Consider the following 23,702-nt stretch of genomic DNA (forward strand, 5'->3'; position numbering starts at 1 on the left):
CTTCCTGGCGGAGCCATGGCCGCGCACCCGGCTGGCCCAGGGGCTCCGACGCCCGGGCCCCGCCGCCCCGCCCGCCCGGCCCTGCCGCTCGGGATCCCCGCGCCGCGCCCGTAGCGCGCCCTCCCAGGTGGGCCTCCGCGCGCGCCCCGCTCCTGCCCGGGCCGAGAGCCGCGCGCCGTCCGGGGGCCGGGGCGGGGGGCGGGCCTGCCTCGGGAGGGTCCCCGGCCCCGCGAGCTGCGACCCGGTACCGCCCCCGGGATCTCTTTGTGCTCGGGGGGCTGACCGCGGGGCCGGGGGCGAGCGGAGGGGCCGCCGTGGGGCCGGGGTGGGGGGTGGAAGGGGGCCGCCGCCCCCGCAGGTGAGACAGGTGCGGCCTGTGCGGCCGGCCCGCGCGGCCCAGGTGAGGGACCGTCTCCGCGTTCCGCCGCGGGCGCAGCCCCGGGCGCAGCCCAGCTCCGCCTCCTCGCAGTCGGCTCGAGCCCGCCCGGGCGGCCGTTGTGCTGGCGGTTCCGCCAGGGGGTGCTGGGTCCGAGCGAGCGACAGCGGCGTCCCCGGAGACCCTGCCGGCGAGACCCGGGACGGGTGGGTGCCGGCGGGCGTCCGCGTCCACCTCCACGACACTGTTCCCCCGAGCGCTGCGGTCGGGCACGTTCAGGGTCGAAACCCGGGGAAGGAGCCGGGAGAGGAGGCTCCCTGGGGACCCTCCCGTCCGGAGACGCGGCCTCGGTTCCCGTGTTTACTAAAAGACCTTTTACGCCTCACTGGGGATCGCCACCGTCCCTGCGTGTGGCCTTGACCCCTCACCTGCTTGCAGAAAGCACAGGAGGCAGCTGATACCCACACTCCTGTAGCAATGAGCCCCAGACCACTTTCCCGCAGACAAAAGGGAGCCTCCGCAAGGGGATACTCTCTCTAGAAATCTTGGCCTAGAAAAGAAAGCTCTTAGCACTGAAGGCAGACGTGAGCCCTGGCTGGCTGCCTGCGGTGGTGCAGACTGTCTGCTGTGTGACCTTGGGCGGGGCCGCACGGCCACCTGAGCCTGGGTGTCAGAAACGATGGTGGCACCTGTCTCAGAGGGTGGAGGTGAAACAAGGAAGTCAGAGGTGAACAGTAGGATGGATGCTGGTGTCCTTCTCTTCCCGCTCTGAGCCCCCCAGCGTCCTAGGAGCAGACAGAAAGGACAGCGGTGGGGACAGCTGGTCTTTGTCACGAAGTTGCTAGTTTGTCGAGAGGAATCGAGTTGTCCCTTCCTTCCCCCCAGGGAGCTGGCAGGGTGGACTGTGCCTGGATTTGCCCCCCCACCCTCCGTGGGAGCGCTGGAGCCCCCTCTGTGTGTCCCTGATTATCTTGACACAGAGCTGACTCCTTGTCACGTTGTGCTTTATTAGCAAAGGCTGTGTGTTCAGTAGGTAACAAATTGACTCTTTTCAACTCCGCTGGCAGGCGGAGGAATTCCTCCTTAAACCCTCAGTCCCAGTATGTGACTTGTGCCCATATTGCTAGCTTAATCCTTCCTCTGTGTGCCCCCCATCCCCCGAGGTCCCCCAAAGCCTGGCTCTGAGCTGTTAATGGGTTGCTTGACTTTTCAGAGCTGGAAGAAACCTTAACATCCCCTGATACACCAGCCCAGTCCATAGATTCAACCATGAAGTCTACAGAGGTTAACTTGCTTGTTCAAGTTTATCCTGCATGTTCCAGCCGGGGCATGGGCTCCCCCTGCAGAGGTTTCCTGCCTGTGGGCATTTTTTTAATGGTCAAGTGAAATAGCCCAGGGATTGAGAGCAGGAAAGCCTCCTTAGGTCTGCTTCTTCCTGTGTGTGATTCTGGGCAAGCGACTTCCCCTCACTGCCATCAGCTTCTTCCTTTATAAACTGAGGATAATAATAGTGCTGGCCTGGTGGGCTTGTTGTGGGGATTAAATCAGTGAGACACAGAAAACACTTAAGACAGTGCCTGTGTCTAGAACGTATTTTATACTTGGTAGTCATCACTGCATCATATCCTTAACTTCATGAAATTTTAAAAGTATGAGATTCTTAAAGATTAGGCCACATTCAACCAGGCATCCCAGTGAAGGGCCCATGTCTGTCCAGTTTTGAAGCTGGACAGACTCAGGTTTGATTCCCAGCCATTCACTAGCTTTGTGACCTTGAGCTCAGTATCCTCATCGATAATATGGGTTAAGTGACATCAGCCTGGCCAAATAGTTGTGGGAGTTTAATGAGATAGCACATGTCAACTTGGTTCCAGGGTCATAGTCTGGGTTCTGAAATGATAACTGTAGTCATTATAATCTTGATCTCTCAAAAAGGCCTAATTCAGCTCAAGCATCCAAAGGTAGGTACTTGTAGGAGGTGGGCTAAAAGACATGATGTTTTCGGATTTTAGGTGAAAAAGGAACACTTATTAAATGTTCTGTCTGATTCTAACCCTCTGATTTTTCCAGCTCTCAGAGTAAGGGAGTTCTTTGTAGTACAGTTTTTTCTCCCTCTTTCCTCCATGTGACTGTTTCGCTCTTGCTGTCACTGATACCTGCCAGCAGAGCCTGCGATTCATGAATGACCTCGAGTTATTACCACACGCTCAGAAGTCCTGTTCTTGTCGTAGGGCTGCGATCTTGTTTATGATGGAGGGAAGCCGGCAGACGCGAGTGTCTCGGCCGTACAAGATCAGCGAATCCTCAAAGGTCTGTGAATGGGTCGCTCACCACCTGTGCAAATTGCCAAAGAAGCGTGAGATTTTTCTAATGAGCTCATTCTTATCGCACAGACTGATTTTTTGTTCTTGGTGTTGGTGTTAATCTCCTTAACAATGACTAGAGGTGGCACAGGCAAGGAGTGGAAGAATCATACAATCAGAAAGAGCAGGGGTTGGGGGGTGCGAGGGACGTTAGAAACACACCTTGACTGGCTTATCCCACACCTGGCATCTACAGGACAGGGTGGACGCCGTGGGATTTCTGTTTCCACTTGGGGCTCAAAAACTCCAAGGCTGTGTCCATGGAGAAGCCAGTCCCCAGCCTTATAGTGGGGGCAACACTTTGTATACCTGGATGTTAAGGGCTCAGAGTCTCCCCCGGACGTGACCTTCTGAGACCCTAGGAGCCGGTGAGGGTGGGTTCTCCATGGCGAGGCTACCTACCTGTGGCCCACTGACTACATCAGACTCACCCTGGGAGACGGGGAGGGGGCAGGTGTCTCATGAGAAGTGCATATGCCCGGCCCCACCCCAGACCTGCTAAATTAAAATCTCAGGGCAGGACCTGCAAATCTGTTCCTTTAGCAAACTCCTCAGGTGACTTGGAGCGGCCCCTTTCCCCACAGCTGCTGTAGATAGATAAGGTTTGGGGGACCAGTTGGTGAGACAGTCCCAATTTACACCTGTCTCTTTATGAATATTAATAACACCCTTTTCTTTCTTTCTTTTTTATTTTTTATTTACTTTTTCGGCCGCACCGCAGCTTGTGGGATCTTAGTTCCCCGACCAGGCATTGAACCCTGGCCCTCGGCAGCGAAAGTGCAGAGTCCTAACCGCTGGACCGCCAGGGAATTCTTTAAAAGTGTCCTTTTTTGAAGATTAAATGTCATGTTTACCTTAGATCATGCATTCTCCATGGGGCTGATATTGCTCACAAGGAGATGAAATGGGTTCTTAGGGGTCTGGGAAGAATTTTACTCTTTTAAAGTATAAAGCTATACATATAATACACGCACAGATATATAGGATATATATTATGTGTTAAAATGACATGGCGAGCTGTTAGGAAAAAAATATCTTAAAAGCAGACTGAAAAACAGACGAAGAAATACCATTTTAGATAAAGGGAGTTGGGAGCAGCCTATAGATAAGAGGAGAAGAAGACGGAACGAGGTTCGACAGATGTGTAAAAAAGAAAAACGGGGTGTAACTTTCCGGGGAGGTTGGTCCTCCTGAGAAATGCTCTCCTATTTCCATTTGAGTTGACTGAGAAGAGTCTTGCCAAAGCCCGGCTTTGTCTGCTGCGAAACCCCAGAAGGGTCTTGCTGCTGACTCAGAGGGGCTTTGTCTGGGAGCTTGGCCGCAGAGACAGCGTGGCTTTCTAAGTTCGACAGCACTAGAAATCTTTGTCCCTTCAGGCCAGGTTCTGAGCTTGTCTCTCTCTGAATTGAAGCTTTTAGGAATAGGCTTCTCTGTCCCTTGGTGCGTTGTATTTATGTTCCTAACTCTTTATATTTAAAAAGTGCCCAAATCATACTGTACCCTTGATTTTCTCGACATTCGGCACACCCAGTTAGAGAACATTACCAAACCCTTCCGGCCCCTACGATCAAGACAGCCACCCGCCCAGCTTCCAGCCCTGCAGTTTTGCCTGCCCTTGAACTTATATCGGTGGAGTCGGGGTGGGACCCCTGGCTGCCTGGCTCCTTACTCTTGTCACGTGCTTCTGAGGTTCACCCTGGTTGCTGCATGTGGTGGTAGATGGTGCCCGTCTCACAGCGGTGGAGTCGTCCGTTGTGTGGCTGCTGCTGTTCACGTATCTGCTCTAAAACGCGTTGATCCACTTTGATGCTGAATTCTTTTTTATTTTTTAATTTTTTATTTAGTTAGTTAGTTTATTTATTTATCTGGCCGTGACGCGCAGCTTGCAGGATCTTAGTTCCCCGACCGGAGGTCGAACCCATGCCCCCTATAGTAGAATCACGGAGTCCTAACCACTGGACCGCCAGGGAACTCCCTGAGTTCTTTTTTAATATAAGATTCCCCGTACCTGCTTTCTGCCCAGTGTTAGATCCTGAGTTTCTTCACCTGATCAAGGTGCTAAAGTAAGAAACAGAGGAATGAACAGGGCCAGTACCGCTGGAGAATGTTGCAGGTCCGAGTTTCTAAATTATGTGAAATGTTGCAACTCAGTTACTGATGCCTGTTTAACGTTGGGAAGTCACGTTTGTCTGTTTTTAGTTCTGGTCTCTGCTTCTGTACTAAATAACCAGAAACGGGCTGTAGTCAAGACCCAGGTAAAGAATTAAACGTGCCTACTGAGCCTGGAGACCCAGCTGTAGAAACAGCGGCCGCCGTCACCCCTGGCCTGGCTCACTGCAGCAGGTGGCTCCCCTGGTAGCTGTCATCCGGGGCTCTCCCCAGTCCCTGCCCCTCCCCAGGGCTGTTTCCCTTTTCACACCGTAGCCTGGGGGCGTGTGTGCCCCTATTTAAGCGGGGTGATTCCGGCACCCCCACCAGCTTGGAAACAGCCAGGAGCCCGGGGTGGGCTGACAGCCCACCCGATGCCCTTCACGTGCTTCTCGAGGACACTAGCCTTCACTGTCACTCGGTAGCTTGCCGCTGTCGTGCCTTTTTCATTTCCTTCCTTCAGTCCGCACCCAAGAGGGGCCCCAAGCCAGTATGTGTTGAAGCCCAGACCAGGCCAGCCTGGCTCTCTCCCTGAATAACCAGAATAGACGGAGATATCTGTGTATGGACCTACAAGAAACCATCCTGTAATGTAAGGTAGGAGAGCCTGGCTCTGTAAACTTGGAAGGGAAGGAAGCTTTAGGGAACGTCTGTTTGGTACCCTCAGAATGCGAGGACATTGCCCGAGACTGTTGCGCAGCCAGAGCGATTGATGTGGGAATTGGCCGCACGGGGAAGAACCACGGGAAATAAAGTGCCCCAATTACTAATGCATCGGAGGCGGTACGGAGCAGATTTGGAAGGGAAGAAAAAACCACCCCCCTGCCGTAGGACACATGTTGAGAAGTAACCCAGAAGGACCTGTGCACCAGTCACCCAGCTGCTCACACCTGCTGAGCCCTCACCCACCTGTCTTCCTTTCCACCACCACTTCCCCTCGGGCTTAACGCCCGCCCCGCCCCGCCCCTTCCCCCAAACGGCCCTGAATCGCCCTGCTCCCTCGTTGATATTTCTGAATGGTCTGTTTTTCCGTATGTTGAATTTTCTTGTTGTTTTTATAGGGAATAAATAAAGCAGTGTGAAATATCCTAATTAGTTCTTCCAGGGTTTAGAAACCGTTGTCTGGGTCTGATTTTTCTCTGCATCTTCAAAAGCCCAGGGCAGGCAGATAACAGTCAAGCATTGTCCACCAACCTGAATTTATTGAATGAATTCCGATTAACCCTTCATGTTAATTGATGCGTTAATTCCAGCGTAGCGTGGTGATTAAAGGTTCGGGCTCTGGGATCAGACCTAGGTTGAAATCCCAGCCCTGACCCTCAGTCCCTGTGGGACCTGGGGCAGGTTTCTTAGTCTCTGCGAACCTCACTTTTCCTCATCTGGAATAAGGGGTTATAAGTGACGTTCCGTTGGAGGGTTCCTGTGATGCTCAAATGGGAGTGCAGGCGAGCGCACAGCGCGGTCTGCGGCACATACAGCTCCCGGGAAAAGACAGCGTTCCTGCAATTTACATACATTTTCTGGCAATGACTGTTGAAGCCGTGTTTCTGAAAGTAGGATTCCACGGAGCACGTTAGTCTGGATGTATTGCAGAGTCTCTGGGACCCTCTACCTCCCTGGGCTGGTCTCCGTGGCATCACTGTCGGCACGGTGACTCTGTGGGAACTGACGGTCACAGCTGCTGACTTTGCTCCCGCTCTTCTCGGGCCAGCTCTGTGCCATGTTCCGTCTCATGACCCCTCCCCCGCACCAAACCTGGGTGAGACCAGGAGCCGAGGCTCACCTTCACTTGTGAGACCAGGAGCTGAGGCTCAGAGGCTCCTCGTGACTCACCCAGATCACTCAGCTGCAGAGCAGTGGAGCTGGGGTTCCACCAGCTTCGGTCCGACTTGAGAGGCTACACCCCAGGCAACTTCACCCTCCCGATAGGACAGCGTTTTCGAACCTATGTGCCATGACCCACACACACTAAGAAGGAAAGAGAGACAGGGAAGGAGAGAAGGAAGGAAACTTTGGGGAATTCTGTTTACAAAGGAGGAGGAGAGAGGGAAAACGAAACAAAGGGAAAAAGAAAGATTGAGTTAAAATTTTTATTTGTAAAGAAGGGAAGAAAGGAAATGTACAAGTACATATGCGCACATACAGGGAAACACCCTGATTTTCTGCGAGGCGCTCTGACACCTTGTTTCCTGTTCTCTCTCGTTGCACTGTATGTCAGTGCTGGTCGCGTAGCGCTGGCTGGGCGGGCCCCTGCGGTGTGGGGGCGGGTTGGCGGCCCCCTCCCCTCCTGACATGCGCTCTCCACCGCCACCGCAGGTGTACCGCTGGGCCGACCACTCGAGCACAGTGCTTCAGCGGCTGAACGAGCAGCGCCTGCGCGGCCTCTTCTGCGACGTGGTCCTGGTGGCCGACGAGCAGCGCGTGCCAGCCCACCGCAACCTGCTGGCCGTGTGCAGCGACTACTTCAACTCCATGTTCACCCTCGGCATGCGCGAGGCCTTCCAGAAGGAGGTGGAGCTGGTCGGCGCCTCCTACATTGGGCTCAAGGCAGTGGTGGACTTCCTGTACGGCGGGGAGCTGGCGCTGGACGGCGGCAACATCGACTACGTCCTGGAGACGGCCCACCTGCTGCAGATCTGGACGGTGGTGGACTTCTGCTGCGAGTACCTGGAGCAGGAGGTGAGCGAGGACAACTACCTGTACCTGCAGGAGCTGGCCTCCATCTACAGCCTCAAGCGGCTGGACGCCTTCATCGACGGCTTCATCCTCCGCCGCTTCGGCACGCTGTCCTTCACGCCCGACTTCCTGCAGAACATCTCCATGCAGAAGCTGTGCGCCTACCTGGGCAGCAGCGAGGTGCAGCGGGAGTGCGAGCACGACCTGCTGCAGGCCGCCCTGCAGTGGCTGACGCAGCAGCCCGAGCGCGAGGCCCACGCCTACCAGGTGCTGGAGAACATCCACTTCCCGCTCATCCCCAAGAACGACCTGCTGCACCGCGTCAAGCCGGCCGTGTGCTCCCTGCTGCCCCGCGAGGCCAACTGCGAGGGCTTCATCGAGGAGGCCGTGCGCTACCACAACAGCCTGGCGGCGCAGCCGGTCATGCAGACCAAGCGCACGGCCCTCCGCACCACCCAGGAGTGCCTGCTGTTTGTGGGCGGCGAGGTCTCCGAGCGGTGTCTGGAGCTCAGCGACGACACCTGCTACCTGGACGCCCAGAGCGAGCAGTGGGTCAAGGAGACGCCCCTGCCGGCCCGGCGGAGCCACCACTGCGTCGCCGTGCTGGGGGGGTTCATCTTCATCGCTGGCGGCAGCTTCTCGCGGGACAACGGAGGGGATGCGGCATCCAATCTTCTTTATAGGTATGACCCCCGCTGTAAACAGTGGATCAAGGTGAGATTAAAGCCAGATTATTTCTTTACTCTTGAGGACTTTTGATCTCCTTAACCTTAGCCTTGACTGCCCCCACCCCCTTCTCTCGGGCCTTGACCACCACCCTGCTTCTGAACGAGGTGTGACGATAAAGTGACAGGCCACATCATTCCCCTCCCCTGGTTGGGGGCGGTGAGGGCTGACCGGCCACCTTCTGCAGCGACGGTGTCCAGAGCATCGCCGTGCAGTAGGACTTTCTCCACCGACAGACCCGTCCTTCATCCGCGCCATCCGATACGGTAGCCGCCAGCCACGTGTGGCAGTTGAGCACTTGAAACGTGGCCCGTGGGACTGAAGAACTGAGTTTTCCACTTTATTTCATTTTCGCTAATTTACATCTGAGTGTCGATGGCCACAGGAGGCTAGTGGCTGCCATCCTGGATGACAGCGGTCTGGGAGATTGACCCAGAGGTCTGACACCCTCCCCGTGTCTCAGAGTCTCCGCTGAGCTCCTCTTTGGGACAGGTTTGGAGCTCGTCAAGGAGGCCACGAAGGCTCACACCTGGTAGGAGCCGTGGCCCTTCGGCAGGTGTGGCAGCTGATTCCGGGACAGGCCTGGGTCTTCATGTCAGACCCAGGTTCGCGCCCCACCTTGGCTAAATCGTAGCTAGGGGTTTCAGACCGGTTCCTTGCCCGCTCCAAATTTCAGCTTCTCCCTCTGGAAACGGGTGGGGGCATGCTGACCTTCCAGGGCCGGTGGTTGTAGCTCACGTTGATTGGCACACGTGCTCCTTTCCTCCCAAGAACCAGAGGGCCACCCGTGAAAGTCTTTCTCAGTCTTTATACTCACACCTCAGTCTTCTTACTTAACTCGGTGCTTTTCTGGGCTCAAGGCTCAGAAGGGACTTGGGAGACCTTTTGATTTTATTCTCAAAACTCTAAAACCAAGGTGTTAAGTCCTGCACTTGCGCTAGAAGGAGGCTCCCAGCTTTGAAGCCCGTCCTTCAAACCTTCATAGCGGTGGCAGCCTGACACGCTCTCCTGCGGGACCGTGTTCATCCGTGTGTTCTGCTTGGATGATCTAAAAAAGAAAGAAAAAAACTTGGGTCTCCCATTGCTCATTTTCTGTGGAGCACCACTCTGCCCATGAGCACGGATGACAGTCAGCATTAATTTTTAAAATATCTGATTGTGGGGGGTGAGGGGAAAGATGAACTTTTATTTCAGGAAACCACTACATCAGCAGTTCTGACCTGTGTGTGCTGCAGAATTCCAGTCCACAAGGTCGGCCACGTGGCCAGACAGGTTTGGGGAAGTGAATTCTCCATCCCCCTCTTGGGGATTCACGAGGTCTCGAGGGTCCTGGGGGCTCTGAGAAATCCCGCCTACAGAGCCCCCCCTTTCTTCAAGTTTGGCTCCCTTCCCCGGGCTCACGTGGCCACCACCTCACCTTCCGGGGCCGTGCCTTCCATGGAGCCTGTTTGGGGATGCGGTGCTGGATGTTGGCGCTGACCCGAGTTTGGGGAAGGGAAGGTACAGCTGTCTCGCCTCCGCAGGTGGCCTCCATGAACCAGCGCCGCGTGGATTTCTACTTGGCCTCCATCGAAGACATGCTGGTGGCCGTCGGCGGCCGGAATGAGAATGGAGCGCTCTCGTCGGTAGAGACCTACAGTCCCAAGACCGACTCCTGGTCCTATGTGGCCGGCTTGCCAAGGTGATTGGGGTTTTGTGGCAGACCCTACGGACGTGGAGGCTTTGGGGTTACAGTTGAGCCCACCTTCCTTTCTGGATATTTTGGCCTTCCAGTTCCAGGAAGAATCTCCTGGCTTGTAAATAACAGCGTGGGGAGCAGAGGGCATGGTTGTCAGGGTGCCTGTTCTGGGCCGTCGGAGCGCAAGTGTCAGCTCTGCCACTGAGACAAACATCCCTCCGTTTCTGAATCTCTTCACTTCCGGAGTTTCGGGGAAGTGAGCGCTGAGTTCAGAGAGTGAGAGATTTACTGCAAATCCCTCTGACTTTGGGCGGGAGGAGAACAGAGGGTGAGGGTTCTCTGTCCTCCACCTGACTCCAGCAAGTGTCTTCACCCCCCACTCTCTCTTTTCCCTCATCTGTAAAGGGGATGTGATGTCAGTACCACCCTGTCAAGGTGTCCATTCACTGCATTTGTTACCGTCACGGGCTTAGCAGAGGTGCCTGCCATTTATTTGAGCGGCTCCCTGTAGTAGAAGCTGCACGGCTCCTCCAGTCCCCGCCCCTATCCCCCACCCCACAGTAACTACCACCTTCAGGTAAAGGTTCCAAGAAGCCGATGAAGTAACACCTGGACACCTGTGGATAAGGTGATTGGACAATCATGATAGTAGCTGTTGATCACCACGTGCCAGCCTGGGCCATGTGCTTGACGTGATGAGTCCCTTGATATCCGCAGTGATCCAGTGGGGTGGGTAATAACGCATGTAACTGATTACCCAAACCCGAATGACCGTGAACGGAGAGCTCAACCCTGTAAACCCTGACCCTGTCCTAGGCGAACCAAGACCTGTGTGCTGCCAGGTTCGGGTCTTGTGTACAATCCCACTTTACAGATGGAGAAGTGAGGCTTAACTACATAAGGATACCTGCCACTGTCACTTCCTCTAGGCCAGCCGGGGTGGTTTGTGTACCTTAAGTGCGACAACAAGCCTATCGTTATTTTTTCTAAGTGGACCGTCGATGTCCAGCGTTGGAATAAACATAATCCATGATGCTGCCGTCATTAGGGCATGCATGCCCCACGTTTGTTCCGTTTGTTTACTCATACGTTTTTTTCATTCATTGACCTATTTGTATAATGAGACCTCCACGAACCCACAGCCCAACCCAAGAGCCGAAGACGTTGAACGGTAGCCCACCTGCCTGGGACCCGTTTGCCCCGTGTGCTCTTCTCCCACCCGCTTGCTTCCCGCCTCCAGCTAAGGAATCACCGTCCTGAACGTCGTGATGCCATTCCCTTTCGGTTCCACCTTTGTGTGCACTTTGTTTGCTGTTGGTATTTTCTTTGTTGTCTTTCTATAGATCTCATTTTTGAGAGCGATTTTAGGTGTAGAGAAAATAGAGCAGAAAGTACAGAGGTTCCCAAGCGCACCCAGCTTCCCCCGTTGCAGTCGTAACTGGTACATTATTTCCAGCTGATGCACCAAAGTCCATACGTTAGCATTAACTAAGCTCTCTAGTTTACATTAGGCTCCCTCTCGGGGTTGTGCGTTCTGCGGGTTTTGACACGTGTATGATGGTGTGTATCCACGATTACAGTGTCGTACGGAACGGTCCCAGTGCCGGAAGAAGCCCTCGAGCTCCGTCTTTTCATCCCTCCCTGCTTCCCCTGAACCGCTGGCAGCCACTGATATTTACTGTCCCTCTAGGGCTGACTTTTCCAGACTGTCGTGTAATTGGAGCTGCACTTTGCTGCGGGCCCTGCTTGACGTGTGATGGGGCCAGGGCCACACGTGTGCCTCAGGAGCGTGGCGTTTCTAGCCCTCATGAGACAGGTGCAGTCTTGTGATGATGCCCGCTTCTCAGAGGGGCAGAGACAGGGCAGAGCTGGGATTCTGGCCCAGGCGGTCCGGCTGCAGAGCTGCCCGTGTGTCACCTGCCCTGCTCCGTCTGTGCCCCCCTCCCATCCTCACCGCCCCCTCAGAGGGCAGCTTGTCCCCATTTTGCTGAGGAGAAGGCCAGGTCCCCGGCTCACAGAGGCCCAGCCTGTGCAGCACTGAGCTCCCCCTCTGTCTCTGTCGGTCCGTCCATCCATCTGTCTCTCCACAGGTTCACGTACGGCCACGCGGGCACCATCTACAAAGACTTCGTGTACATCTCGGGGGGCCACGACTACCAGATCGGCCCCTACCGCAAGAACCTGCTGTGCTACGACCACCGGACAGACGTGTGGGAAGAACGGCGGCCCATGACCACGGCGCGCGGCTGGCACAGCATGTGCAGCCTGGGGGACAGCATCTACTCCATCGGCGGCAGCGACGACAGCCTCGAGTCCATGGAGCGCTTCGACGTGCTGGGCGTGGAGGCCTACAGCCCGCAGTGCAACCAGTGGACCCGCGTGGCACCACTGCTGCACGCCAACAGCGAGTCGGGGGTGGCCGTGTGGGAGGGCCGCATCTACATCCTGGGCGGCTACAGCTGGGAGAACACGGCCTTCTCCAAGACGGTGCAGGTCTACGACCGCGAGAAGGACAAGTGGAGCGAGGGCACCGACCTGCCCAAGGCCATCGCCGGCGTGTCCGCCTGCGTGTGCGCCCTGAAGCCGCGGCTGGAGGACAAGAAGAAGAAGGGCAAGGGCAAGAGGCCCCAGGACCGCGGCCAGTGACCCCGCCGCCGCCGCCGCCTACGGCGCGTCTGCAGACCAGCAGCCACTTGGTAGAATCCCGGAACCGTTATCGACAACTTAGCAGCTTTTTTTACTTTTATGATTCTTGGTATTTCTATGATATCACAGTAACCGATTAAATATTCTGTGTGACTTGACATATTATCTTGCTTGAATAACTAAAGCGGGGCCCAGGCAGGAGCGACCCCTGTGTCTGTGCAGGGCTGCTTCCCACACTGCGAACCCCCGTGGGTGACGCCCCCCCACGACCGTCCTGCAGAGAGCAGCCAGGGCAGGGGTGACGCAGAAGTTTTCCTAGTGAGACGAAGGGCTGCGGTGGGACGTGGCAGATTCCCTCGTCCACGCCTCCCCAAACCTGGCTGAGCTTTGAAGAAAACAGGTTCCTGAGCCCCGCCTCAGAATTATCGAGTCTGAAAGTACCAGGAGTGGTGTAGGGGAGCCTGGAAACTCCTTCAGCCGGTGCCTGGAATGACTGAGCGTCGGCCATGTTCGGAAATCACTGGCCAGGGCGTCTTTACAGGTGGAGCACAGAGAGCCATAAGAGGGGGCCTGCGTGACCGAGAGAGAGCCACCCGCTCGCCGGCAGTCAGGCGGGCCGTGGGACTTCTCACCGGGGAGGTCTCCCCTCCGGGATTTCTCGCTCAGGTGGCTGCTGCTTCTAAATAAGCCTGTTTCTCCTGGTTGGTCGTCTTCCCGAATTCTAAAAGGGGGCAGATAATCACGGAAGAAAGGTAAAAAAGGGCGTCTTAGTCTGTGGTTTGTGCTCTCGTCTTTTTACTGTTTCTTTTTTCTGGAACCCGCTGTTTCTCAGATTACTGATGTACTGAGCCCCACAGATCTCCATTTATCACTCAGGAAAGAAAAAGGGAGCCCGCAGAATGTGCCATTGTTTTCTGGGACTCCAGCTCTGAGAAGCCACAGGAAGCTCCCACACGAGTGAGCGAGGGCCCGTGGATCCCCAACGAGGGAAGGTTGTCCGAGCATCGCCCTCGGCTCCAGCGCCAGATCCTGGTCCTGGCCGTCAGCTGCCGAGTAGTTCTCTGCTGGGGGCACATTTCTTTAACGAGTCATGAGCTTTTCCCCCTTCATTAAGTGACAGATGAAATAACGGCCAGGTCTCCTCCCAGGGGTTAAGCTCTCAGTCTGTATAAGCTGTGAAAGTGGCTTCCGCACCTCCTCATGAGATCCGTGACCGGCCCGCAGTTACCGGAACTCGCAACAGTAGCGTGTGCCGTTTAAGGAGAGTTTCAGACTCGTGCCCAAGCCGCTGTGTCACACCAGGACGATGGGCGTTGGGGTGGGTTTTAATCACGAGCCAAGGGAGGCCTTAGCGATCTATACTGTGGCAGAGATCTGACTGCAGAGACGAGACCGCTTCGAGACTTACCGTTAACACTGCTGTTAGAATAAGAATCTCAGTTAACTTCTTTTTTCCTTCTTTGTTCCTCTTTACTACACTTCCTTTCCTTTCTCTCGAAGGTTTACTGTGATTTTGATTGGCCTCTTTCTCTAGTAACCAGGAGAGCTGAGAGCCACTTGGGAGTTGAAAGCTTCGGTACCCAAACGATTGCCCCCCTCTCGTGAGACGGGCGACCTGTCTGCATATTTAGCTGGTTCCTTGCCTATGGAAGTCGCTGACGGCTTCCAAACCCTTGAGAGGTTCTGCAAGGCATACAAACAGTCAAACCAAACAACTGCCCATCTTCCTGGAGCTCTTTAAAACAACATTTAGGTGTATTAAAGGCTCTGAGGAGTCCTGCATTAACTGCTAACCCTCCGTCAACCCAGCATTTCCAAACTTCATCGAGCCCGAAACCCTTCTTTTACCTCAAACCTGGTCCAGCCCTCCTCGAAACATGTTTTGCAGAACTACTGCCAATTTGGGGATAGGCTTACCCCCTTCCTGTTCCAGGAAGGGTTTCACTCTCTGAAGACCCTTTAGAAAGCACAGCACCTGTGCTCTGTTCTCCCCACCTCAGCCCAGGTCGTGAGCGAAGAGGCGGTCGTTCAGTCAGAGTCCAGGGGCGGCTTGGGCTGAGCACATGGGACGACCACGCGTGCTTTGGGGAGCGGGGGAGCCTTTGACCTCGGGAAGCGGACAGGCACGAATTTGTAGCCGAAGCCAGTTGCTGTATTTTTGACTTCCAGGACGTGTCCCAGGGTGCGGGCGCGGTGCTGGCCTCTGTTCTGATTTTCTTGTGCCTTGTGGGTTAACACACCGTGTCCTGCGCCTACTGTTCCGTGATGTCTCCCTTGCCACCGCGAAGGATGTATATGATTTACACGCCTTAGAATCTAACATGAGCGAGGCGGTGAGTGTTCCGTTAAAGCTAGGGCTGACGAGGAAGTTTCCTTCTGGAGACCAACTTCAGATAATTGGCAGTGGCTCCACCGCGCTGAGAAAGGTTTTCGAGTTCACTGGGGTCCGTGGAGCGGAGCGTCGTGACCTGTGAGCAACGCCTGCCTGGATGAGGGCGCGCAAAGTGGTAGGACTGTGGCAGGTCTCTGCTGTCTGTGGTTTTAAGAGGGAAATCACCGTGCTGTGCAGCGCAGCTAAGATCGGAAGAAAATGGTTTCTAACCCAGGTGGGCAGAGCTTGGGGATGTACTTATGCAGGTGGCCGTTAGAACTGCAAAATCACGATAGTGTGATTTCAGAGCATGGTGATGAAGGCTTGGGTTCTCCTGGCTGCCATGTTGAGACAGAAACAGCAACTTTTTCCATTATTTTGTCAAACTCAACGCTCCGAGCTGTTCTGCTAGAACTTCGAGGATGCTTGGATCATCTTACTTTGATCTTTCAGAATGAGCCTGGTGGGCTTTTTTATTCAGGTTCTGATTTTTTTCTCTTTTAAAGAACCAGAGTTTTAACTTCGTATTAGTGGTAGGTTTTGAGTTTGCTCCTCACCCAAGTTGGAACCCTGTTTGCTTAAGCAGAGTAGAAAAGCTGAAGAATCCTCGTTACTTACAGTGGTCTTTCTGCTGTTTAAAATACACAGAGATTATCTTAGCCCCTTGCTTGTGTGTATGGCTCAATTCGTATTTTTAACGTCCTGCTGCTTTAGAAATCTAGAGTACCAGGTAGGACTCCTTCTAGATCTTGATATGAGCAGAAAACCTCATGTGTGTATTTATATTCTGAATGCCCCTCCCCTTGACCCTGAATGATAAGTCGACCCGAATGATAGGAACCCCAGAAGCCAACCCTAAAGGGTGTTCAATTTGCGATGGGAACCCAGATGCCAGAGGGGAGTGGAGTCCCTCCCAGGTCCCACTCTGAGTTCAGGTGAGTTCACCTGTGGCTCAAAGTGCCTGGCCCCTAAGCCAGGAGTGACCTTTGGGTGATTTGCAGCCCTGGGGGAAGGGAAAGGACAGCACCCTGCCGCCCCACCCCCCTTGTAGACTTAGCAGCCTCCTCCTCCTCTTACCCTGGTCCTCCGTGGCACGTGGCTCTGCCAGCATCTCACTTAGCTGTTGGCTCTCAGAACTTTTGGCTAGAATCTCAGACCACTGGTCCCAGACCTGGAGGGGCGGTTCCAGCCCTGTGGCGTGGACATCCTTGCTGTCTCCGTGGAGATCCTGAGCATCTTCAGAGGGTACGGGGCGGAGTCCCCATCTCCGGGATAAACCTCTGAAATGTAGGGCAGCCCTCCGGGTGCTTAGAGAGCCTGCCCCGTGTGTCCGCCGAGCCTGGCAGTTTTTAAAGTTTTTTGAAATGTTTTGATACCTTTTGATACCATTTGCTAATAACCTTTTGTAGTTGCCTGCCGGGGGTTCTCCACCTCCCCCCACCCCTCGAGCTTGCGCTAGACAGCAGGCGTCCCCGGGTCAGCGCCAGGGTCTCGCCCACCTCCCGTGGCTGCGACTCTCCTCCGTGGCTGCGATCTGATACAAGCTCTTGAATTGTGTAAGGGCACACGTGGCCGGGGCGTGTGACTGTCTTGGGCCCCCCGGCTGAGCAGAAGGGCAGTGCTTTATGATGAGGACACTCTAACGCCCTGAGATGTTGTGCATTTCTTCCAAAGGTCCTACCTCAGCAGAGTGTGCAGAGTTGAAAAGATACCTGAGGGCTGATCCACATATCACCTGTCCGGTACGGGTCGTTCCTCAACCCAGGGCGTGGCTGGGTCTTGGGTCTTGATTCGCTCCCGTCCATGCCTCCTTTTAAAGAGATATTTTAACATGAAACCCACAAAAGCTGGAGCGGTGAACCATCCTGCACTTTGCAGAGTGACTGCCCTTAGTTTTGGAGGTCGTTCATTTTTTTTTTTTTTTTTTCCCTTTTTACATGGGTAGAGTTTGTGGCTTCGCAGGGTGTTTGGGGGTCTCAAGAAATTGTCTTTTGGTTGCCTTAGTTAAAAGAGTTGAATGAATGTACAAATTTTGGTGGTAGAGGGGGGCGGAGGAGAAGAACCCTCCCGTGTCAGTTTTCTTGGAGAAAAGGAACTCCACTTTTCAGAGTTACTTGAGCCGTCCGTACAGGTTTGCTTACGATGGAAGGAAAAGTCTTTTGGATCATCTGAAATCCGTCATCACTACCAGCCCCCTTGCAAAATGAGTAAGATCTTTGATGATTAAGTATTGATACTTCATTGGGTATGTTCTGGCTACTCATGTTACCGAAATCTGTAATTACGTGTGTGCTCTTTTTTTAATTTGTTGCTTTTGTATTTGTAGTTGTATGACACCCAAAGGTTTTCTGTGTCTTACCTCTTCTTTAATTAATTTTCTGCACGTTGATTTTTTCCCCCCTCTGTTTTTAATTCCATAAAGAATATTCAATTCTCAAAACACATTAAACATGATTTGCCTGCTAGGGTCTGGCTTGTTTTATAATTATATCCCTCGTCTTGTGTGGTTATTGTAATAATCTTCAGTCCTCTTTTCTCTGCTTAAATGAAAAAGAACCCCTTGCAAGTTGAGCCCAGATATAATTTGGAAATTAACCAGACTGCCTTTCAGTGTCGCTGCAGGCTGGGACGTTTCGATTCTGCTCTCCCTGTGCTTCTAATTACTGTATTTTACCAGGAATTTCATTCAGATCCTTGATTGCAGCCCCAAGTCCTGTGACCGGAACTGAAACCATTTGCTTAAATTTGTGTCAATTGGGGTAATTTGATAAGAAAAGAAAAACAGACAAAGAATGGGTTATGTTTATCAGAAAGATACAATAACATTTCTATAAGAACAGAGTCCCTTTACTGCCCTTAGGGCCCAAGAAGAGGAAGATGGCTGGCTCCCTGCAGGGCCACCAGCAAGCAGACAAGCCCAGTCACCTTCGGGCGTTTCTTCCCCTAGCATTTGGCAATTCAGGTTTTCACACCTGGAAACTGGATTCGAATTTGCCTCTGAGCCAGTGAGCTGCCCCAAATGGGACACCTGGCCACCAGATGCTAAATTCGCCTGGATTCTTTCATTTCCAGAAGAATCTTAGGTTAGAAGCGATACTCCTCCCCTTTTCCGGATGAAGCACCCATAGCTCGAGCTAATTATCTCACGCAAGTGCAGTTACCTTACCTCCCCGGCAGGTCTGCATTCGTCTTGGTTCGGGTCCTCTTGAACAGAGAGCCTTAGATGAGGACTCGGAGCAGCTCCTCATGTTCCCAGGAAGCCCAGGGAGACCAGGAAGGAGGAAAAGCTGCTAATCAGGTGCTTTATCTACGGCTGAGTAGCAGGCCCCCACCACGCCGTGGCTTAAAGCCATAGCATCAGTTATGTCTGCTGACAAATCTGACGGCTGCCTGGGCTCAGGTAAGCAGCCCTCACCCGGGTCTCACACAGTCCCGGCCAGGTGGCGGCTCCTGGAGGCTCACTGCCCCTCCTCCTGCCCCTGCCCCTGCCCCTGCCCCATCCCACTGGTCTCTCTCCCTCTCTCTCTCTGGTCCCTCCAGGTGCTCCTCTGCCCAAGGAAGGCGGGCGGGAGCTCCCAGAGGCCCTAACCACCTCCGCCCTGGGGCTGCTCTGCTCGCCGAGCTGGCTGTTCAGTGTCTGGGAGGACTTGGGGCAGAAAGAAGCACCGTGTGTGGCTGTGACGGAGGGGGATGCTGTCAGCTGGAGGCCAGCGGGGCCCACCCTGTAGTGGAATCAGAGGCGGGCAGAGCGTCTGTGTCGGAATCCCAGAGGCGCCTGCTACGTCTGGAGCTGGATTTCAACCCGAGTCTGCCAGCTCAGACCCAGCTCTTTCAACTACCTGAAAATGATCACCATGTAAGTTCCCTGCGTGAGATATTATGTCCCCAGAAGGCCCTGCTGGGATGCAAATGTGTGAGCTGAGGGGCTAACGAGGGGAAGCCGTTAGCTTTCACTCAACCACCGGCACAGGTGCTGTCCCTAACGCAGAATTAGCAGCGAGGCAGTCGGTGCAGGACAGGCAAGTCTGCAGGGGTCTGGGGCAGGGGAGAGTGAGGACCCAAGCCCATCTCTTCAGGTCCACCTACAGATGAGGTCCACACCACGTGTCGGCCGAGGCCAAGGCCATCGGCTCAAGGACCTACCTACGTCCTCCGTGGAGCTTGACGGCTCTGAGTGTGCTTACAAAGCTGCCACATGGTCACTAGGTGTCCGCTTTGTACCAGGCCGGCACCGAGGGGGGTGGGGGGGGATACGGTGGTGAACAGACAGCAAGACGTCCTCCCCAAGGATTTCCATCCCAGTGGGAGAAACAGACCAACAAACCCACGTCAGGTAGGGATAGCGGTAGAACGCGCTGAAACCCATCGAACTGTGCCCTTAGATGGGCAGATGTTATGTGTGTGAATTATATCGCAGCAAAGCTTTTTTCTTTCAAACTCTGCACGGGGAGTTCACATGGCAGGTCAGGGGAACAAAAGGCGCTGAACGAGAGAGAGCTGGGGGCAAATCGCAGAGCGTCTGAGCAGCGGAGGGGGAAAAGGGACAGAAGGCAGGAGACCCATCAGGAGGCCTCTGCCATCCCCGCCGTCCGCTCCAGTGTTGGGGGCCGGGAGCAGAGGCTCCCCCGATAAACCCCCGTGGGAACACACCCCAGCTGTCCCAGCTCCCTATTGGTGGTGTTCAAAACAACTGAATGATATTTTACAATATTGTAGGCCAGGAATTGGTGTGGGGCTCAACTAGGAGATATGCTACTGTTCCACGTGGCTTTAGCCGGGGTCCCTCGGTATCACAACCTCGCTCGTGTGGCTGCTTTGGAGGGGAAGGCTGGCTTCACCTGGGACCTATAACTGCACCCCTGGCCTTTCCCACAGAGTGGTCTCAGGGAAGGCTGAGGAGTTCCCGCCTGCTGGCTCAAGGCAGCCCTGTTCTAAGAGATAAGAGGTAGAAGCCGCCCGCCGATGGGCTTTTTCTAAAAATAACCTGCAGTAAAATGTACTCTGTGTGTGTGTATATAGTTCTATGAATTTAAACAAAAAACCAATCAACTATTCACTGCAAGAATTAAAGCCCAACAATGGGTGAATGGATAAACAAAATGTGGTCTAGCAAGATGGTGGAATATCACTTGGCCATGAACAGGAATGAAGCGCTGCCGTGATGGTGTGGATGAACCTTGAAAACATTATGCTGAGCTGAGGAAGCCAGGCACCGAGGACAACGTATCGTAGGATTCTGTTTATATGCACCGGCCAGAACAGGCAAATTTAGAAACAGAAAGTAGATTAGTATTTGCTTAGGGCCGGGGTGGAGATGAGACAGGATAGGGGTGCAGGAACTAAAGGGTATGGGTTTCTTTCTGTGGTGATGAAAATGCCCTAGGATTGACAATGGTTGTAGCTGCACACATCTGTGACTATATGAAAAGTCGTTGCGTTGTATGATATGTGAATTACATCTCATTAAATGTGTTTAAAATATGAAAGCAGTAATTCACCCCGTTCTCTGAGTTTCCTGCGTTAGTCTCCCAGATAGCTACAGGTTGAGCGCCAGGATAGAAACCTCCCTAGTTGGGTTCTAAAACTGGGGATAAAATGGTAAGCATAGAGGTGGTGTTGATTTCAGGCCCACCAGGGAGCAGTTCTGTGTGTGCAGACCTCGCGGCATCCTTCAGAGGGCGCCCTAGAGCAGGGAGGTCCTCAAACAGTGGTCCCTGGGTCAGCGGCACCTGCGTCCCAGGGAGTTTGGGAATGCAGATTCTCAGGCCCCAGCCCAGATCAGCTGACTCAGCCGCTCCTGGGGTGGGCCCCAGCGACGTGTGTTTTCCACAGGCCCGCCTGGAGAGCCTCACGCACGCTCGGTTGGGAATCGCTGCTCTCTGTAGAGGGTTGTCTCCTTTCTGCACCCAAAGGCTTTCCTGAGCTGCGAGTCGGCCAGATCCCCGACAGCTGTGCCTGGTTTGCGCTGGCCAAACCTGAACCATGGGGCTTCCCTCTGGTTGAATACAACCCAGCCCAGGGGTAGCTGAAGCTTTGGGCTTGAGAAGGCCGGCGGCGGCGCGGGCGCGGTCGCGGTCTTGGAGCAAACCCCTGCAGGGGCCACACACCTGCTGCATCCCAGGGAAAGTGAACGTCATTTGTGGACTTCCTGTTGCTGGGGGGGGAGGGGAGGAGGCAGGAAGCCCTGGGGTGTGGCCCAACCCTTTGAATGGTCTCCAGCTTCCGCTGGCTCTGGGACTTCATGCTCGGCTCAATGGAATCCTTTTACCAGGCATGTCACAACAGTGATGATTCATCTTCTCAGGGGTCACCTAAAGGCGCTAAAAATATATCGCTCCTGTATGCAGCTCTGAACTTCTAAGTGCCCCAATGCTGCGGGCTTTCTTTTTTTGTTCCAGGCTGAAATTCAAGAGACCAGGATTCCAGTCTGATCTTTGTAACGAATTTGCCTCGAAGAAGGCTGTGCTTGGTGTCTCCTCCTTTCAGAAAGGGGGCTAGATCCCACCTCTGTGACGTGGTTGGAGCACGGGGCTGTGCATCACGAATGTGGGGTATTTTGTGGGTTTGTTGTTGTTGTTGTTGTTTAAGATTTTGGCCACATCCCACAGCATGTGGGATCTTAGTTCCCTGACCGGGGATCGAACCCATGCCGCCTGCATTGGAAGGCAGAGCCTTAACCACTAGACCAGCGGGGAAGTGCCAGGAATGTGGGTTTTAGCTTTGGCTCTGTCACGTGCCACCTGGACAAGACATTTTCTCTCTTATATCTCGGTTCCTTACACTGTGGGATGAGATGTCCCTCAGGGTGTCACCTGCATCACCCTTGTCCCCTAAGCAGCTGCCTGAAGGAGCTCTGGTCAGGAAATGTGTGGGGGACTGTGGAGGTGAAGTCCCACTCTTGGAGATTCACATCAGGCTACACGTTTGTATATTACAGCCTCTGAAAATCCCGTTAAAGACATCTACCTTGGGAATTCCCTGGCGATCCAGTGGTTTGGACTCCACACTTTCACTGCTGAGGGCGTGGGTTCGATCCATGGTCGGGGTACTAAGATCCCACAAGCCGCACAGTCAAAAAAAAAAAAAAAGTTACTTAACCTGACTATAGTTAACCCAGGATTTCACGAGCTTATTTGCCCCCGGCCCCTTCCCTGCTTTTTCCTCTGTTAATAACTTTAGAGACTTTATGTCATCATAACGCCTCTTGGGGAACAGGAAGCTAAAAGATTTCTGTGTCCCATCAATTCTGACAGTGAAAGATTCAACGATTGTCCCATCACCCACTTGGAAAGAGGCCACACAGGTGTCAAAGAAGATGGTCAGCTGATTTTTTAGGATTCCCCATGGAGGACATTGGCTTGATGTGGTTACTGTGTTTTAAGGTCTGGCTTTTTTTTTTTTTTTTTTTGTGGTATGCGGGCCTCCCTCCGCCATGGCCTCTCCCGTTGCGGAGCACAGGCTCCGGACGCGCAGGCCCAGCGGCCACGGCTCACGGGCCCAGCCGCTCCGCGGCACGTGGGATCCTCCCAGACCGCGAACCCGGCTCCCCTGCATCGGCAGGCGGACGCGCAACCGCTGCGCCACCAGGGAAGCCCTAAGGTCTGGCTTTTAATTTTGCATATCTAGAATCTTGATCTGGTTAATGCATCTGTGATGGTTAATATTTTGTGTCAACTTGGCTGGGCCCCAGTGCCCAGATATTTAGTCAAACGTGACCCTCAGTGTTCCTGTGAAGGTGTTTTAACATTTAAATCAGTGGACTTTGAGTAAAGCAGAATGCCCTCCATTACGTGGGTGGGCCTCATCCAACCAGGTGAAGGCCTTAAAGACACAGAGACCAAAAAAAAAAAAAAAGAGACCAACCTCCCCAGAGCAAGAGGGAATTCTGCCAGCAGACGGCCTTCAGACTTGAACTGCAGCACTGGCTCTTCCCAGGGTCTCCAGCCTGCTGGCTAACCCTGCAGATTTTGGACTTGCCAGCCCCCGTAACTGTGTGAGCCAACACCTTAAAATAAATGTCTCTCTCTATATATACATACACATCCCATTCTTTCTGTTTCTCTGGAGAACCCTGACTAACATGGCACCCGTAAAAGAACAGACTCAAGGAACGCGCTACATGAGCCAGACTCTGAAAGAATTCAGCAAGGGGAACTCCTTCCAGGGGGAGACTTTTGCCGACGCAGCTGGTCACCCGCTTTACGGGAAAGAGAAGTAACCTGAGATAAGAATCTATATAGATTCACAGACTGTGATAAATAGCTTCACTGGTTGGGCAGAGACCTGGAAGAAAAAGAGGACTAAAACCAAGCGTATAGGTTTTTGTATCACATGCAATGTTCACTGGAGAGCATTCACCATGGAAGAGGCCACCCCAGTACTGACACAACAGGCATATGACCAGAGTAGCCATGGCAACAGTGATGAAGGCTGTGCATGGGCGCCATTTACCAAGACTCATCTAGCTGTTGCCACTGCCACCAACATAGACCAGTGTCAAGCCCCACATATGGTACCATCCCTCAAGGAGACCCACATACCGCTTGGCGGCCAGTTGGTTACATCGGACCCCTTCTACCCTGGAAGGCTCAGCAATTCATCTAGACCGGAATTAATGATAATCCAGGTACAGGTTTGCTTTTTCTGTCCAAAGGATCTCTGCTAGCGTCACTATCTGATGGCCGACAGAATGCTTGGTCTGCTGACGTGGAATCCAAC

The 23,702-nt window shown here is 53.8% G+C and overlaps 1 protein-coding gene across 5 annotated transcripts; it reads left to right on the forward strand.

The window, feature by feature from the left end:
- KLHL36 (kelch like family member 36) lies at positions 1-23,702 on the forward strand. 5 transcript variants are annotated; one of them, XM_024125051.2, is made up of 5 exons: positions 1-127; positions 2,608-2,686; positions 7,204-8,277; positions 9,813-9,970; positions 12,058-17,472. In XM_024125051.2, the coding sequence occupies exons 2-5, from the start codon at positions 2,624-2,626 to the stop codon at positions 12,611-12,613; spliced, it is 1,851 nt and encodes a 616-aa protein (XP_023980819.1). In that variant the 5' UTR covers positions 1-127; positions 2,608-2,623; the 3' UTR covers positions 12,614-17,472. The 5 variants fall into 5 exon arrangements, with proteins under 5 accessions (XP_023980819.1, XP_028333636.1, XP_007109283.1 ...); XM_028477835.2 differs by lacking the exons at positions 1-127; positions 12,058-17,472 and adding exons at positions 18,525-18,840; positions 23,638-23,702 and having other exon boundaries at positions 2,385-2,686; XM_028477836.2 differs by lacking the exon at positions 1-127 and adding an exon at positions 5,351-5,484 and having other exon boundaries at positions 2,620-2,686.

This window comes from Physeter macrocephalus, chromosome 17 (genome assembly GCF_002837175.3).
Source record: "Physeter macrocephalus isolate SW-GA chromosome 17, ASM283717v5, whole genome shotgun sequence".
NCBI classification, from domain to species: domain Eukaryota; kingdom Metazoa; phylum Chordata; class Mammalia; order Artiodactyla; family Physeteridae; genus Physeter; species Physeter macrocephalus.